The sequence below is a fragment of the Malania oleifera genome, chromosome 6, assembly GCF_029873635.1.
Source record: "Malania oleifera isolate guangnan ecotype guangnan chromosome 6, ASM2987363v1, whole genome shotgun sequence".
Lineage (NCBI taxonomy): Eukaryota > Viridiplantae > Streptophyta > Magnoliopsida > Santalales > Ximeniaceae > Malania > Malania oleifera.
In genome coordinates this window covers 53,883,547-53,902,932 of record NC_080422.1, presented here as the reverse complement: position 1 = coordinate 53,902,932, position 19,386 = coordinate 53,883,547, and the positions used below count along the sequence as shown (strand labels likewise).

At 35.0% G+C, this 19,386-nt stretch overlaps 1 protein-coding gene across 1 annotated transcript in view; it reads left to right on the top strand.

The window, feature by feature from the left end:
- Nucleotides 1-19,386, top strand: part of LOC131158392 (uncharacterized) — a 164,577-nt gene that overhangs the window by 128,147 nt on the left and 17,044 nt on the right. The window contains exons 24-26 of the mRNA XM_058113236.1: nucleotides 6,897-7,025; nucleotides 7,132-7,249; nucleotides 11,197-11,273. Of these exons, the coding sequence (XP_057969219.1) occupies nucleotides 6,897-7,025; nucleotides 7,132-7,249; nucleotides 11,197-11,273 (324 nt within the window). The remainder of the gene's footprint in view (nucleotides 1-6,896; nucleotides 7,026-7,131; nucleotides 7,250-11,196; nucleotides 11,274-19,386) is intronic.

Sequence of the window (19,386 nt, the reverse complement as noted above, 5' to 3'; positions counted from 1 at the left end):
TCCCACTAGTCCTTGGGTTAATGAATTTTGCCACAACTGACCATTTGACAAGTGCAACCAACTTTTTTTTGCTCTCTAGCATTCTACAAATCTACCTCAAGTTACCCTTGTCGATGGGTCCACTATTGCAGTTAAATGGATATGAACAGTAAATCATACTCCCTCCATCCCACTTTATTCTTTATCCCCTTTCAATCTAATGCCTGTTAGTGAGATTACGAAGTCACTAAATTGATGTGTAACCTTTGTTCCATTTAAGTTTGAAGACTAGGAAGATGATTTGCACAGGATGTGGGGCTGGTGGACTTTGCTACTTTGAGTTGCTTTATCCTCCTATTTGCCTGTGTTGCTGCTGCTACACCACTTCAAATCCATTGTCGCTTGGTCGTCCTTCATGGAAAAGTTAAAGCAACTAGTTCCTACTTTGAGTTCTATGTCTAATATTGTGTGTAGGTCTCATAAATTGGGAAAGTTCATGTTCCCTTTGCTTCTTGAGTCAATAAACAGGCAGTTAGCCCTTCCATGTTAGTCCATTCCAATGTTTGGGATCCTAGTCGTGTCATGTCAATCCGATACTTTGCTACATTTATCAATGATTACCCTAGGATGACTTGGTTGTGTTTAATGAAATATTGTTCTGAGTTGTTTAATATCCTTTATGGCTTTTTTTCTCAAGTTATTACTTAGTTTGATGTATGAGTCACACCACAAAAAAAAATTGAGCTCTTGAGCAAAAAACAAACATTTTCGAGGTCTAGTATATGCTATTCTATCTAATGAATGTCCTAAAAGTTTTTTGAATTGATCATTGATGCCTTGCGCACTACTTGCTTTATCATCAACAAAATGCCATCTTTTGCCCTTTGTAGTAAAATTTCATATGCAGTTGTCTTCCCAAAGGCTCCTTTGTTCTGACTCCTCCTTGTATGTTTGGCAAAATGTTTGTCTATGTTCTTTGTCCATCAATTAATCCAAGAATTAATAAATTGGATCCTTGTGCTATCAAATGTACTTTTCTAGGCTAATCTTGTACTCAAATGGGATATCGATGTATAGCCCTACTTTACATGGATTCTTTGTCTTTGATGTCTCCCTTTTTTGGTCTACACCATACTCAATTCCTTGAGTCCTCTTGACGTTTGTCTTCCTTTGCCTAACCTTCCATATCTTAACTAATTATTAGCACCAAGTCCTGCATCTTCATCCATTTTGAGTCCTTTTCATTCCTTGAATCATCTCAATTTGCATGGTGTACAGTGGATAGCCTTCTCTTGCCACCAGTTCCCTTATGTGATGATCCTACTTCCCAAGATGTTGATATTCCTTTTGTTGTGCAGAAAGGTAAATGCAATTGCACTGAGCATCCAATCTCTTATTTGGTTTGTCAAGATTTCTTTTCATTTGCAATAGTTGAAGAGATGTGTGCATCACAGAATAATGATACTTGGGAACTAGTACCTCTTCGTTGTGATATGTCTATGGTTGATTGTCAATCGATGTTTACCACAAAATGATTAAGATGGTTTTGTGGCTTGTTTGAAGGCATGTTGTTGTAGGATACACTTAGGTGTATGGTTTGGATTATTTTGATTCATGCTCCTCAGTCGCCAAACTTGCCTCCTTGTTCAACTCCTTAGCCACGAAGTGTCATTGGCCTCTGAAAACTAAGGTGTAGTCCCAAGAGAGGGGGGGGGGGGTGAATTGGGTTTATAAAAATTTCTTTAAGAATCTTTTTATAAATTCTTTCTCAACCTTTTTATATTCAGCAATTGCAAATGTAATGTTTAAGTTTTAATCACTAGACCAGCTGAAAATCGAATTCAAATTTTAAGACTATATGAATGAGTATATCAACTTGTTCTTGCAGCAATTTCAATCAACACCCAACCAATGAATTCACAATGTAATACTTTCAGCTTTTGAATATTTCAATCCACTCAACAAGATAGAATTGATTTCAATATGAAAGAATTCAACCAAACCCCCAAAACTTAGAAATTAAATAAGTTTGATTAATCAATGAATCAATGAGTCTTTGGGTGTTAATCAATCAACGTACTCCCTCGCAATAGATTTTGATTAACCAATGTACTTCCTTTCGGTTTCCAAAAATCCCAAGGGCAAATCAATTTTTGGCAATTTAATTCACACCCACGCAGTTTATAGATTTGAAATAAACAACCATGCAGTTATATATGCTGAAATTTAAAGAGAGTAAGGAAGATAGTGAGACCGAGATTTTTACGAGGTTTGGCTATACCCGCCTACATTCTCGGCTTAGGCACACCACCTAAGGATTCCACTATAACACTCCTTTACGGGCGGAGTAAACCTTTTACAACACTCCTTCAATAGGTTGGAGCCCTCCTCTCCAAGCGATACCCACGCTCGGTACGACATTTCAACAGCCCTAAATCGTCAAGGAAACAAAAAAACAAGAACTATTTCTTGCGTACAAGAATTACTCTCAAACAGAGCAGATTAGTATAAGATATAGCACAGCTAATCAATACTTCAATGTAAATATCAATAAAAATAGAATTGAAGCTCAAAGAGTATATCACCGGGATATTTTTTTGATTGATTCAAAATTCAGAAGTTTTGCTTAGAGATTGGTGAACAATAACTCAGTAATTCTCAAAAAATCTCAGCAAGTAGATGTGTGCAAGAAGGCTTTGAGAGAGTATGAGCAATATAAGCTTGAAATCAGATTTTCAATTCTTGGTGTTTTATTTGATTTGAGAAATCATGTATTTATAGAGCTAAAAAGTCATATTTTCGTGTTGCCCAAGTTACTTGGAGTGTTTCCCAAGTTTTGACAAAGTTTGGGCCACAAGCAACTCATTTTGGAAACATTTAAACGTTGTTTTAAAACTAATCGTTACGAAGGTCATTCGACTGAACTCGTCAGGGTCAGTTGCCTGATCTTTGAATTTCAGCGTATTTTCAAAGTCAGTATGGGGTCAGTCTTCTGAACTCTCAGGGGTCAGTTGACTGAGCCAATTCTGTTTCCCAACTTTAATTCAGCAAAAATGTCAGTCGCCTGACCAGTCAAGGGTCAGTCGCCTAAACAGTTAAAACACCATTTTTAAACCTTGTTTCCAAAAACTCTTGCCAGCTTGTTTTGATACTTTTGAAAGATATTTTCAAGGGTTTTCAAAATAAGGTCTCTAAGTCCATAATTAACCCTAATGAGCTTCAAAACATTCATTTTGATATTTAAATGAAGTACTTACACAAGACTTCCTTAAGACTTTAAAACTTTCTAAACTTGAAGTCTTCATGTTTATCTTGCTTTTAGTCCATCTTGTCCTCAACTTCAATATCCTTTAAGCTTCCATAAAATTTGTCTGTCTTTGACCTTTTAAGCTTCCTTTTGATCACTTGTTGTTGGAGTATGAGCTTTTAATAATCACTTGTGATCTTGGATTCTTAATACTTGAACTTTTGAACTTCATATACTTGATTTCCTGAAACATCGTTACTTAAACCACAACATGTTAAATTTACCTTGATTTGTTATCATCAAAATAAAATTTGAAAGCCATGTTAGGCCAACAATCGCCTCTTTTTTGATGATGACAAATAAGGAGCAAAGATGAGAGAACCTTGATAAGGCTCCCCCTTACAATAAGCACACTTTTAACAATGTATCAAAATCATGGTTTCAGATGTAAGTTCAAAGATCTATATATCATAAAGTATTAGTGCATCATAGTTCATTTCAGCATATTAGCATTAGTAGCATGTCTCAAGTCATCATATCATATCATTATTAGAGCATTATCTCATATATTTTGCATTATAGCTCAAACTTCTCAAATTACTTATATTTCCTCATTTTGGCTTTCTCCCCCTTGCTATTTTTTATTTTCAAAATTTTCAAATATGCTCTCATTTTTGCTCTAAAATTTCTCTCCCCTTTTGACATCAATCAAAAAGAGACAAACAGCTTAATCATTGGATACTCAAAATAGTACACAATAATATGCATAGTCATTCAGTGCAGCAAGGTGTACAAGTGTCATGAATATAGGGAGTTACATACCAAAAAGAAACAAAAAGAAAAATTAGAGATGCAAAGCCAATACATAGATAACTGAGATACAACACAAAAAACAACAAATAGATCAAACATCATCAAAGGCATCATCATCATCAGCTGCAGCATCTTCTTCAGTACCCTCATCACTTCCTTCTTCAGACTCATTAGATGCATCATCACTAGGAGGTGCAGAGCTGATGTCCATGGGAGCAGCACTCCGAGAAGAACTAGCCCTATACTGGCGCTGGTCAAGTGAGGAGCGGGTAAATACGCCTAGGTCTGCCATAGGGATCTTTATGTAGCTTCTAGTTAGGATTTACTACAACCCTGCTCTGATACCAATTGAAAACTAAGGTGTAGTCCCAAGAGAGGGGGGGGGGGGGGGTGAATTGGGTTTATAAATTGTTCTTTAGAAACTTCTTTAGTTAATTCTTTCTCAACCTTTTTATATTCAACAATCACAAATGTAATGTTTTAAGTTTTAATCACTAGACCAGCTGAAAATCGAATTCAAATTTTAAGACTCTACATCAGGTAATGTGAAAAATGTCTTCATACTTGGTGATCTTCAAGAGGAGGTCTATATGGAGCAACCACTTGGTTCTATTGCTAAGGGGAGTCATTATTAGTGTGTTGGCTCAAGAAATAGTTGTATGGTTTGGCATAGTCTTCCAGGGCATGGTTTGGTTGATTTAGTGTTGTAGTTCTTTAGTTTGGTCTTCAGCGACATGCAGTAGTTTGTATTGCGACTGGTAGGATTTTGCACATTGTGCATGCAGATGACATTATGATTCCTCGTGATGACGGTCGAGGTATCTAGTACCTGAAGCATTTTCTACAATCTAAATTTCGAACCAAGGATTTAGGGCCATTGGAATACTTACTGGGTATAGAAATATCCATGTCTTGTCATAGAGGAAATATGTTATAGGCCCTTTAGATGATCTTAGGCTGTTAGGATCCAAACTTGTTGATACAACACGAATTCTAATAGCAAGTTATTGGCAAATGTGCGTGATTTGTTGGCTGACCTTTGAAGACTTTGGAGACTTGTTGGAAAGTTGAATTTTCTCATAGTCACTTAACCCAATAAATATTTTGCAACTAGTGATGTCAGTCAGTTTTTTGATCCTCCGAGAACTAGTCTATGGGATGCATTCGTGTCTTGAGATACCTAAAGGTGCACCCAAGAGAGGTCTCTTATATCAAAGTTGCGTCACTTTTATATTCAGGATATAGAGATGCATATTGAGCTAGGTCACCTTTTGATAGAAGATCCACAACTGGGTATTGTGTTTTTGTTGATGGTACCTTGGAAAAGTAAGAAACAAGCTAGGTTGCCCGGTTAAATGCTAAGTTAGAATATTGGGTCATGGTCTACACCATGGTCTTTGCTTTCCACAAAATCAATAAATTTTTGTTGAAATTACGCCTTTAAGACATCACCCTCAAAATTGCAATAGCAGTTGATTTCCTTCATCCAAAATTGCCCTCGGAATTTCAATAATTTCATCCTAAATCTATCAAAAATTTGAAGTTTTAGCAAAACTTGTTGAAAATTTAACTATTGAATGAAAATTTTCTTTGAATTCAAATGTGAGATTTAGATGCAAAAGTAATCTCTATCTTATTTTTTATTGAAACAAAAGATTATCACCAGGGCTTTTGAAATTATATGAAAAATATTAAACTACAATATTAGCAACAACCTTTTATTTAACCATTTTATCTAAATTATGAAGTAAATACTGTTTTTATATATTTATTTATGAATTACATTTATATTAACCAAATATGTGTAATACACATATTATATTACAATTATTGCACCTCATACACAACATATATGTATAATGTATTTAATTCATAATATATCAGTCCCAAAACTTGAATTACTATGCTATTAACCATTTCTAGAATTTCGGGAAAGAATTTCATGCTTTACTATTAATTTTTGTCATTTTCAAATTGAAATTGAAATCTAAATTTCCATACTTTTGGAGCTTCGAAATTTTAGCCGAAATTGAAATTTAAGACTTTGATCTATACTCCATGTGAGCTTATTTGGCTAAAGAACGTGTTAGAAGAAAATGGTTTTGCACATTCTCGTTCTATGGAGTTAATATGTGATAATCAAGTTGCGATTCGCATTGCCTCCAACCCAATCTTCCTTGATTAGATGAAGCACGTGGAAGTTGATTGTCATTTTCTTGGAGAAACTTGTGCAGAAGCTCTTTGCAGCGACTTGAAGTCTGAATCCAAATTGCTGATTTATTCACTAATGCCTTGGGAGGTGCTAGGATAAAATTCATTTGCAGCATGCTAGGAGCATATGATATCTATGTAGCAGCTTGCGGGGTAGTGTTACTAGTTACTGTAGGTATAGAGTTTATTTAGTGTTACTAACTATTCAGTGAAACTGCTGTGTTATTCGTGTGTTAGTAAATATAACTGCATGAGTAAGTCAATGAGTAAGGGTAATATCGTTATTGTTATATACTTATGTTACGAATAGAGGGATAGAGCTGTCATTGTAATTAGTTGTGACACATATTGGGGAGCTTTTAGGCATTAAGACAGGCTAGATGCGACTCATCAGTGAGTTAAAAATGACACTAGGGCATTTTGCACTTTTCCTGTGTGCTGTTAACACTGGAAACATCACATCATTGTGCCCTAATTTTGGTTGTTAATCTTCTATTTACTTGATGTGAACTATTTTTGAAATGTACAGGAATATAGTGTCAGTAACATTGTAGGCAATTGTTTCTTATTTTTCTGTATTGCTTTTATGGGCTTTACTGTTTAAAATATTTTATGCATTATTTGAATGTTTTTCACTTATCATTAGAGAGAAATCCAAAATCAGAGAAGATGTAGTAGCCCGCAGGCAAAAGAAACTTCTTATGAGGCGTGCCCGTCAAAAATATCTAGATGAGGCATCTATACGAGAGGCAGAACTGCTGCAGGAACTTGATAGGTTTTACTCACTGATCAGTTTTGCATTCTTAATTTGGGATGCTTGTTCATGATGGTTATTGATGATTTGATGACCTTATACGTATAACTGTTCTTTTTGGTATTAGAGAGAGGAGTACTGAATTAGAAAGGGAGATAGAGAGACAGCGGCTCCTGGAGCTTGAACGTGCAAAAACCAGAGAACTCCGTCACAATCTTGACATGGAGAAGGAAAGGCAAACACAGGCAAGAACCTCTTCCTCCCTCACACTTTTTTCCCTAGATTCATTCATTTCAAAATTTTCATTGAACTTGTGAGTTTCTTGAGATGTTGTATGTCAGCACACATTGCAGAGATGGATAGATGTTGCTTGGGGGTAAACTTGGGATTATGTGCTCTCCGGATATCTTATTACATTTGCTGTGAAAGTTTCTTTCAAGTTTTCATGGCACACTTGTAATCTGACTGCAAGTCATGACTACCATATGACAATGTCAACCAAGCCCTTAAAGGCCCACTAGCTGTGGCTGGCTACATGAATCTTCTTCTGCCAAATCCTTACTATATTGGTGTTTCATCCTTCTCCTTTATACTGCCTCTAATAACAACCAAATTACTCCTTGACACTTGTGTGTTATTTGGTTTATGTTGCAACTGTTCTCAATTTCTGTAGATCTACCTAATTCGTTGGCCTGATCACACACTAATGATTCTCACAAATAATTAGTTTTCTTTTATTTATTTATTTGTGAAGAGTTAGTGCATCGTAAGTGAGTTGTATTTGGTGGGCAATATGTTAAACCCTTTTATATCTTTAAAAAAAAGATATGCTTTGGCTTGCACACTATATGATTGTCTGACTGAATCCTACTTTCTAGTACAGTGAAATTTTGACAATATTTTTAAATTTATGGCTTTTTAGGTGATGCATTTTTATATTTTGAACGTTCATGATATACATAGGTGTTGGAGATTTTTAGTTGTCTGGGATTTTTTCTTGATTCTAAAGTTTAAACTGATTGATACCTAGCCAATTGTTGCTGCTTTTCATTGTCTTGCTGGCTTTAATGTGGAATGGAAAAATTAATCTCTTGGTGAACAGTCCAATTCCTTATATATATAAATATATATATATATATATATATATATACATATATATATATATATATATGTATATATATGTTGGCTCTGTGTGACCTGATGGTCACTGAAGCTTGGAAACAGCCTCTTGCAAAAATGCAGGGTAATGCTACTTACTATAGATCCGTTGTGATCCGACCCCATCCCTGGGCCCTGCATGGGAGTTTTGTGCACCAAACTCCCCTCCCACCCCCTTTTTATATAGGTGGTAGGGGGCTCATTAAGTAGTTTGTATGTTTGTGCATGTGTAGAGAGCTTTAATAATTTAAATACATATTAATGAATTTGCATTTAGGAAGAATTTTCATTGATTTTAATATATATGTTGTCCGCTGTGTGACCTGAAGGTCACTGAAGCATGGAAACAACCTCTTGCAAAAAATGCATGGTAATGCTGCCTAGTATAGATCCGTCATGGTCCACCCCCTTCCCTGGGCCCTGCATGAGAGCTTTGTGCACCAAGCTCCCCCTCCCCCTTTTTTATATAGGTGGTAGGGGGCTCATTAAGTAGTTTATATGTTTGTGTATGTGTGAGATCTTTAATCATTTAAATACATATTAATGAATTTGCATTTAGGAAGAAACTTCATTGATTTTGCGGCAGTACAGGACATTCAATTCATCTTAATACTAGCTTCAGTTTTGGGTAAATGGAGAAGACAAAGGAGGAGAAGGAGAAGAATAACATAGGAGGGAGAGAGAATGAGAGTGCAAAGTTTTAATTCAATCTGCAACCACATTCTAAAGTCACAATACAACATAAAGAAAGTACTTATACACCTCAAGTTAAAAGTATAACAAATAATTGCAAAACAGGCCCTGGAGATCCAAAATACTCGACATAAACCTAAATTAACTAAAACCTCTGTAGTAACCAAAATTTTGAAACTAAAATAAGATTCCCAGTTTCTAAATCTACAGCTGCAAATTGTGCACCTAAAGTTCTCTTTAGGTGGTCGTCCATAAGCTAATAGTTGGGTAGGGTTGTAGTTTTATTTGTTTAGGACAGAACCAATTTTAAAGTAGTCTGGTAGCAGCTTGGTCAAACTACTTTAAAATTGGTTGCCTTTCATTCCTTACTCTTTAAATTTTTCGTTGCTTGTATGTGTGTAGTGTGATCCTACCTGCATTCCCCAAGGCTGGCTTGCGTGTTTCACTATCTACCAATCTTTTACATGTTTAGCGCATGGGATACACAATCCCTTCTAAACAAAGGTGTGCAATCCACCAATGTAAAAATATCTTCTCACCAAATCACCATGTTCTTGACCTGAAAACTAAAAGAGAACCTTTCTTGATATTGCCTTCTAACTTCACTGCAATATTTCTCACATACACAATTTTTTACTTCTACAAGACTGCTAGATCAGGACTTTGCTCCTGCTAGGTGCTCCCAGTTTTTTTCTTTGTAAATATGCAATATGGGCTCGATATTTCACATTCTCATTCCTTTCATCTTATCTTTATGCTGAACTTCTCTAAACATGTATCTATATAGTTGCTTCCAAAGCTAGCCATTTGAGATTGCTCAAATAAGAGAGAATGTGCTTCAAATGTTTAAAACAAAAACAAGAAGATGTTCTTTGAATATTTTGTACTTGCATTGACAGAAGGGAATACTGGCCTTCCTGCAAGCTTATCTTGAAGAGAGAGCAGAATCCCATACTAAATGGTATCCCGATTCCAAGGAATCAAAGAATATCTTGTTTAATTAAAACAGTGATAGAATCAAAGATAATGTTCATTTTTTTTCTCTGTATGCATGGCATGGATTTTTAAAACTTTCTTCTGATAATATCATGATGGACGGAATCCGTGTATTTGGAGAATCTCAAATAAATTTATAAACCATTCCCAAAAATGATTTTTTTAGCATGAAAACTAAATTGATAACTCAAATAATTTTAAATCAAAGATTGCTTCAAAAATTGGGTTGCATGTTGTGAGCAAAGATATGTGCAAAATTGAAATGGTTAATATTTTCAGTATTCAAATGAACATTAATCATAAAATTCTCAAATTTTGAATGGCCAAAAAAGACTTTAAAATATTATTTCAGTTATTTCAAACAATTCATAAAACATAAAACGTAAAAGACAAAAAGTATTCCTAGGTCCCCTACTCACACCACATAATTCATGAAATACCCTATTTTCTTCTAAGAACTATGACGAAGATAATCTTAAAAATTACGTCACTGATCATATGTTCAATGAATGCATGAAAAGTATAGGGTCTACCTGAGGAGGGAATGATTTTAAGAAAGTAAATGAGAAGTGGCATGAAATACTCAAAATTGATGCACAGCTTGCATGGATGCATGGCAAGCTCATGCCATGCTCATGCATAGCATGCATGCATTTACCCTAGTTCTTCAGCTTTTAGCTTGCTTGAGGCACAAACCTGGAAGCCTAAAAAATGCTGTTCAATGTGTGAAACAAGTGCTGAGCTTGTTCATATAAATGGTCTAGCTAATAAATTCACTAACCATAATTTCTTGAATTTCCAATTTATATAATAATTAAAGAATATTTTGTTATCAAAATTTCTTATGGGTTGACAATCGTCATTTAATTCACAGCGTTCATCATTAAAATCATCATCAACAAATGCTTTACAGTCTTCATTTCTTATGCCCATCGATGGCACATCAACATCATTGTTACTATGCTGATGAATTTCCATGCCATCTTCATTTTCAACCTCACTGTTGATTTGATGGCCTATTAAACAACAATGAACAAAATGGGCTATTTTCATATTAAATGAACAGAATTTCTTGCTTGCTTGGAACTCTTTTTTTAGTTGCACAGGATAGCACGATGTCTATTTTAAGAAGTTCAAAAAAGAATCCAAATTTTATGTTTATCATAGCATTTACAATCGTAATGATTAATTGGTAAAGGCATGCTAATAAAATTATGGCTTTCTTTTCTACTCCTTTTTGCTATTGGTTGGATTACAATATTGGGGGTACTTAAGAAGTAAAAGTTGGAGCTCGCAACATGGTTCTCCATTTCAATTTAACCGTGTCTGTGTTATCATTATGTAGAGAGAACTGCAGCGGGATCTAGAGCAAATGGAATCTGGAAACCGGGCGTCACGAAGAGATTTTTCTACTCATAGCAGGTTTGCTATTTTACAGTAGTTTTCATTACTCTGATAATATTATGAGCAGTTTACAAAGTCACCTGAAAATGAAAAATTGTTTATGGATGAATTTTAATTGTTTTTTTTTTTTTATAGTAAAAGAAGCTATATTAAAAAAGAGAAAAATATATCTTTTATTAAAGGTACAACTTGAAAGAAAATTATCCCAAAAAGAATTTTTACCAAGCATTAATGGGTTCCATATTTGCAAATGATATATCTATGGATCTGTGGCATAGTCACTTGAAATCAAGATACTGGGATTATGATGTAGGACGGGGGAGGGTGACCTAGTCCTACTAATTCAACCCTTACAAGAAAGCATACACACAAAAACACTTTTAATTAAGAATTCAGTTATCCAAACCATAAACGCAATAAATCAAGCTTCATTTCACATGTTGAATTTTTAAATGTTGGATGATGTTGTTTAGAAATAAGTCCCGAGATTTCTTTCACATAGGAATCAAGTTATATACAACAAATATGTTATTCAAAATTTCAAGAATTTAAGTTCTATTTTTAGCAAGCAATATTCCCACAATTGATTTTAAACTAGCAAATATCAATATTGCAATCTATGGATTCAAAGGGCTTATCAAATATGGAATTTCAGATTTCCAGCAAAGGCTTCAATATAAGCAAGGGTTTACAATATATAGCAAGGATTCAAACACAAGTACTAAAATTACCAAGAGAATTGTTTGGATGACTTGACGTTGTTCAACACAAATCTTAGACCATGCCAGAAAATTCCTTGGAACAAGCTTTAAAACTCCGAGACAAACGCAGCAATGTAATGGAGGGGAAGTGGAACTGCTGTAAGTATGTAATGATCAAAATGAATGCTGAATTTACCAATCAAAATGATGGTTGACTTGACGATATTCTACACAAGAAAGAACTCTCCTGAAGTCCTTCGTGCAAACTTTGAAATGTAATATCTTTGTTGCAATGGAATGGTGGATTGTTGGCCTTGGGTGTAACTTGGTGGTGACCGTGTGGGTGATGGAGGGAAGTCGTGAAAGTGGGATAGGGATGGAGTCGCTAGATAGAATAGTGGTCTCTCACTATACAATCACAAGGATTGGACAAAACTTAACAAGCTTCAATAAAGGAAAATCCTTTCAATATAAATATTCAAAACTTTTCTCTCTCTACATAGTTCTTACAATGAAGGGGACAAAGACATTAAACAACTAACAATTTCCACACAAGCATGGGAGGCACAAATAATAAAGATACCAACTTACTAGACACATTAATTACTCTTACAAGTTACTAACAAAATAAGTGCTCCAATTTTCTAGACACAATAAATACTAAGCACAACTTACTAAGGACAAGCACATGCAAGCAAGTTGTCTCGCATGTTTACAAATAAAATACAAAACAGAAGTCAAAGGGAGGCCCAATTTCGTGTGGGATCCACATGGCTCTTAAACTCAAACTTGCTACGACATCTCTACTCAGGTCTTTCTCACACTGAAAAGTCTTCAAAACAAGTGAAATTAGGAATAACTTCCCAAGAGGGGGGGTGAATTGACTTTTAAAATTTTCTTTTAATTCCTTTTTAGAATTCTTAAACTTATTTTATTTCTTTTAACCAATTTGTGACTTATTTGTTTAATTTGTTAAGCACTCAAGAATTTAGTTTCTTTAATTAATCCTTAACCATACAAACATCCAATCATTCAACCAAACCAATCAACTATAATTAGAAAGCAAACAAACAAGCCAATACACAACACTTATGTAATATAAAAACTCAAAATGGTTGTTTGTTGATATTTGCCAAATTTGAATCAAGCCCTGTAGTGAATGAGAATTTATGCTTGCTGATGTAAAGCCTTGTATAAATGAATCCAATCACTCTTTCCAAATATTTAGAATTCAAATAAACTCTTGGTAAATTTATCTTTGGGATGTTAACCAAGTAACGTACTCCCGTATGGTTTCCGCAAGATATGGTATAACCAACGTACTCCCTTTCGGTTTCTGCAATCCAAATCAAAATTAAACCTTAAGTTTGTTTGATTTCCAAATATACGTAGTTTATATGATTTTCAAATTTAAACCATCCACTCAATTTAAATATGCACTGAAAATAAAGAATAGGGAAAGAGAGAGTGAGACGGGGTTTTTTACGAGGTTCGGCTTATACCCAGCCTATGTCCTCGCCTTTGGCAAACCACCAAAGGATTCACTAAACTTGTTCCGTTGACAAGTGGAAAAAAACCTTTACAAGCGATACCCCACGCTCAAACACTTCTTCACTAGGCTAGAGCTTGCCTCTCCAAACAATGTCCCCTCGTTCGGTCATTCCTTAATTAGGCTAGAGCCAGCCTCTCTAAGCAATGTCTCCCTGCTTAGCCTACGATCCAAACAATCTTTGAAACATCAAAGAACTACAAGAAACACAAGATAAGATTTGCGTACAAGTATACTCTCTCAAAGAGCAAGTTAGTACAATTTCAGCACTATATACTTGAATGTAAAATATCAATATGAAATACAATGAAGTTTAAGTGTAGAATTCACTAATATCCTTCTTAGATGAGGATTAGTAGTAGGAATTCAGAGAAGTAAGGATTAGCACTTCAAAATATCTCAGCAAAAGAGATTTGCAATAAGTGAGGAAGAGAACTTTGGAAGAACAAGAGCGCTTTCAGCTTCTCAAAACAGATTTTTCAATTCTTGGATGTATTTTGATTTGCAAAACCATGTATTTATAGGCTTTCAAACTTGTTTCCATGTTACAAAAGTTTCCTTAGAGAGTTTCCCAAGTTTTTAGAAAAATTGGAGCTCAAAACGGCTATATTTTAAAATATTAGAATTTAAAAATTTGTCCGTTGAATAGTGTTCAGATGTTTGAAGATTCGAGTTCAATCATCTGAAGTTCCTAAAACCCTTTAAAAAATGAACTGGACACAGGGTCAGATGTCTAAAGTAGGGTTCAAACGTCTGAAGTGTTGAGTTCAGATGTCTGAAATGTCGAGTTCAGACGTCTGAACAGCTACTGCCTGCTTTATTTTTGTCCTAGAAAATCTTCAGACGTCTGTAAGAGACGAGTTCAGACGTCTGAAGTGGTTCTGTGTGCTGTTCAGACAGCTGAAGTGCCTCTTGTGAACAGTGTTCAGATGTCTGACAGCTGTGATCCCGTTTTAGTATTTTGACCATAACTTTTTCTGTATAACTCCAAATTAGGTTTTGTTGCTATCAAAAGAAAGCTAGGAGAAAATTCTATAACTTTCATGTTGAACACTTTTTAAAATAAAGAGCTTTTCATTAAGAAAAATACACCTCAATGTAGACGTATAAAAACTCACAGCATTTGGAAAAACTGTTTTTGGTGCTTTTCATTCCAAAAATGATTCTAACCTTTTTAAAATAATTTTTGACCTTATAAAAATATTTTCCAAGTATATTAAAAGATATCTAGGTCCAAGAAGTTAACCTAAGAGTTTCAAAATATTTCAAACGATATTTTAAACATTAAAGCACTTACATGAGACTTCTAAGACATTAACATTCTAAACGCTCAAGTCTTCATGCTTGCTTTGGCCCTTTCTTGGTCTTCAAGCTTTAATATTCTTTGAGCTCTCTCACTTTACTTTTCTTTGGCTCTTTTGACTTTAAACATTCCTTGGCATGCATGACCTCATATTCTTCAAGGTTTAATATATCATCTTTAAATCCATGCTTTGACTCATTTAAACTTCATTTGATCCTTGTGAGCACTTTGACCTTACTTTCTCATATATGAACACTGAAATATCATTACTCACACAAATACATTAAATTTCACTTGTTTGTTAGCATCAAAACAAGATAACAAGATTTTAAGCTTTGTAAGGCCAACAACATGTCTTCAAATAATCCATTCAAAATCTACAAACAATTATGAACTGATGTGGACATCGAGAGGTCGTCCACATGTCATCATTTTGGCAAAGGAAATGTGGACATCGAGAGGCCGTCCACGTGTCACAACATCTGAAAATGACATAGGTAGGGCTTGCTGATCCCCATCAGATTAGACTTCATTCATAAATCATAACCTCTTGAGCACAACAAATGTCTATTAGAACCTCCTCTACTTGTATTTGATGACGGATGCAAACTATTTTCTATATTTATGATAGAATGCATGGCTAGTGACGTTGAGCCAATGGTTGATGACATTATTTCTTCATTAAAAAAGGGCAGCCCGGTGCACAAAGCTCTCGCGTATGTGGGGTCTAGGGAAGGGGTGGACCACAATGGATTTATAGTATGCAGCCTTACCTTGCATTTTTGCAAGAGGCTATTTCCACGCCTTGAACCCGTGACCTCCAGGTCACATGGCGACCACCTTATCGTTGCGCCTAAGCTCCCCTTCACATTATTTCTTCATTCCAAATAGAAAATATTACTAATGTTGGTTATTTAGTATTATTACTTGTGTTAATAACTAAAACTTGGTGAGGGTACGGTCGTCATTATGATGTGCTTGGAATATATTATAAATAGAGGGGCTACCTATTGCCGTGATTAGGTGTTGCAATATACACGGTACCTTTAACATGTGATGCAGGGCAGCATCAAGGAAACATCTGCCGCCATGAGAGAGAAAGGGGGAAAGGGGAACAAGAGGAAAGAGTAGAGAGAGGAGATACAAAGCGTGAATCACATATTAACTTGTCAAATTAATATTAATAACTCACTGCAGATTAGGATACCTTTGAAGGCTCTCTTAAACAAATAACAGCGTGTAAATCGAATGCGTGAATTCTAATTTCTTTGTCTTATCTCTCTCACTTATCTTCAGTCAGTCTCCACTAGTATTTATAGAGGAGTGTTCGGAACCCTTCTTACTTCTTCTAGGTTTTGTAGTTAATGCTTGATCGAGCTGGAGGATCTACGCACATGCAGTTGAATGTTATTACTCAGCCGAAGAAGGAAACTTTTTGCCATTTGATTGATCCTTGCTTGATTGTCCAATTTGAAATTTGAATGTTAAAGCTTTAACATGGAGGGTTAGCAATCTATCTTAAATATCAATCAATAATATAGGAGGTAATTTAAAATATATTAGCACGTAGTGATCGAAAAAGCATACTGATTTGCAGAGTAAAAGTTATAGTGCATTTTTGAAGGAGTCTTTGACAGAGTTTGCGTGCGAGTCTTTGAAAGCGTCTGCTTGTGAGTCCAGTACAAAATCTGTGAAAGAGTCTGTCAGTGAGCGTGTTACAATGTCCATTGCAAAGTGTTAGTCTGTGTGTGAGTGTATTGTAGACTTTGTTAGTGAGTCTCCGAGTGTTGAACACGACTTTTGTCATTCCTCAAAACTAACATCAACATTCTCCTCCTTTTCGATTGATGACAAAACCTGTGTGTGTGTGTGTGTGTGTGTGGGTGCTCCCCTTACTCCTACAAAATTCTTAGCTCCCAGTTACTAAGGACTTAAACATGATATCACATTATGCATATAGAGCATACAGGAGCAGTACCAGCATCCATACACATCAACATCAGTATATATTAGAATATATTCATACATCATTAACAGTATATATATAGGATATAGGAGTATAACAGTGCACAGATCAGCAACATTAGTAGTATTTAACCAAACACACAGCTTCTCCCCCATTTTGTCACAAGACAACTAAATAGGGAGTCCCAAAAAAAAAGAAAAGAAAGCATATATTGTGTGATTACAGACCAAAGAAAATGTTTGAGAGAATCAAGAGTTAGGGCTTCGGGAAAGGGGGTGAGGTTGCACAAAGCGTAGTATCTCTGCATTCTGCTGAAGTAGCTTGCTCATCATGCTAGCATTAGCCATAGCAAGCTCTTCTAGGTGTGCACAAATTTAAATAGTCTTTAGGGTGTTGTTTTCAAGTGCAGGAGCAAAAGTAGAAGGTAGTGTTAGAGAACATATGATGTAGCATGAAGATGGGGATGTTCATGAGTTTCTTTTTCAAGGTAGCCAGCATAAAAAGATGTTAAGATTGGTAATCAGAATCATGGAGTCAAATCGCGGAAACAATAGATTTGCAAAAATGTGGTGGATAATTCTCTTTCCAAGTGAGAGAAGGTTGGCATCATTCTTAGGCTTGTATGAACCAAAGATAGTTTTCAAAGCTTTCTTTTTCTTTAGGGCATTTAGGTAGTCAATGCTAACTAAGGTCAGGTCAAAGACATAGGGTAGATGGTGCGCCTTAATGTCCATGTGAGTGGAGTTCACATAGGATCTCAATATGGGTTCATCAAGGGTCCCATATTGTTCATATTAGAATAAAATACACAGGAAAAATTTGCAAAAAAACAGTGCCATTGAAATGAAATAGTTTCATCCACTCGTGGTCCTAAACAGATTAGGAAAGCTAAACCCATTGTTAGCAAAATTTTCGAAATTAATTAAACGAGGTGGCAAATTTTTCTTATTGATGAATAAGGAGGAAAAACCTACTCTTATTGCTCGGATTGAGGAACCAATTTGCATAATAGACTTTAAGAATGGTGATCGGAAACCGTTAATCCACATTGACTTAATTTGTCGAGTTCTAGGAGGGAGATTTCTCTTCTCGATCGAGATTTAGAGCAGGTGAAGATGGGGGGTAGTCGGACGTATTGTATGCGACAATGATGGAGGAGGAATAGAGGGTGATTGCAATTGATGTTGAAGGTTAGGGTTTTGGCGTCCCATTCGTCAAAGAGCTCAACTAGTTGATCTTCCCCTAATTTTTGTGTGCGTGAATGAAGAGGGAAACTCCTTTGACTATAAGGTTTGCCTCTCGTTTTTGCGACCATAGAAGAAGGCTCAAGGGAGACTAGGAGACACAAGTAAGGCTTGGTTTAGGGTTGAGTGGTTAGCAAGGTCTTAAATTTCAATTTCGACTCAAATTTTGAAGCTCCAAAAGCACGGAAATTTCAATTTTGACTTGAAAAAAATAATGGAAATCAATTGTAAAGCATGGAATTCTTTGTGAAACTTTACAAATGGTTCACAGACATAATAATGTAAGTTTTAGGACTAATATATTACAAGTTATATACATCTATGTTGTGTATGCAATGGAAAAGTAGTAATATTGTATGTGTATCAAAAACATTTGTAAGATAATGTGCATTAAGCATGTTTAGTTGATACAAATGAAATTCATAAATCATTTAAATATTATTTATTATACAAATAATGATAATTTAGATATGAATGGTTAAATAAAATGTTGTAAGTTTATTTTTTCATATAATTTCAAAAGCACTTGTAATAATATTTTATTTCGATAAAAATAAATTAAATAAATTCAGTTGGAAATTTCACTTCACTCCTAAATCTCTCATTTGAATTTCAAGGAAGTTTCATTGCATATTTAATATTTCAACAAGTTATGCTAAAATTTCGAGATTTCGATAAATTTCAAATGATTCGTTTAGATTTTGATGGAAATTATGCAAGATGGAAATTGAATGCCATTTTGATTTTGAGGGTGATGGAAACCGGAAATTTCGACAATTTCGTGGTAATTTAAGACCATGGTGGTTAGTAGGTCTTTGTGTATCTTACCCAAGTCTATCTTTAATATTATTTTAAACATAGTCCTAACTTTCTTTTCAATTTGACAAACTTATCTTTAGGGAGGGTCTTTGTGAAAATATCAAGAATTTGATCATTTGCGTGTATGTATTCAAAAGTGATATTCTGATTTCCCACATGTTCTCTTAAAAAATGGTGTTTGATGTTAACGTGTTTCATGTGTGAATGATTACTTGGATTTTTCGATAAGCAAATGGCACTAGAGCTTTCACATAAAAGAGGACCATTTTTTTGCAATTTATTTCATAATCCATTAATTGGTTAATCATCCAAACAATTTGTGCACAAAAACTACCTGCTGCTATATACTCGGCCTTAGTTGTACTAAGTGCTATAGAGTTTTGTTTTCTACTTGACCAATCAAACACAAACTTAGAAACTGACAGGTTCCACTAGTGCTCTTCCTATCTAATTTTGAATCTACTTAAGCTCAGACAATTTAGAATAGTGTATCTTAATAGTCTTTTAAATGACACTCTCTAGGATCACATTGATACCTAGCACACATGC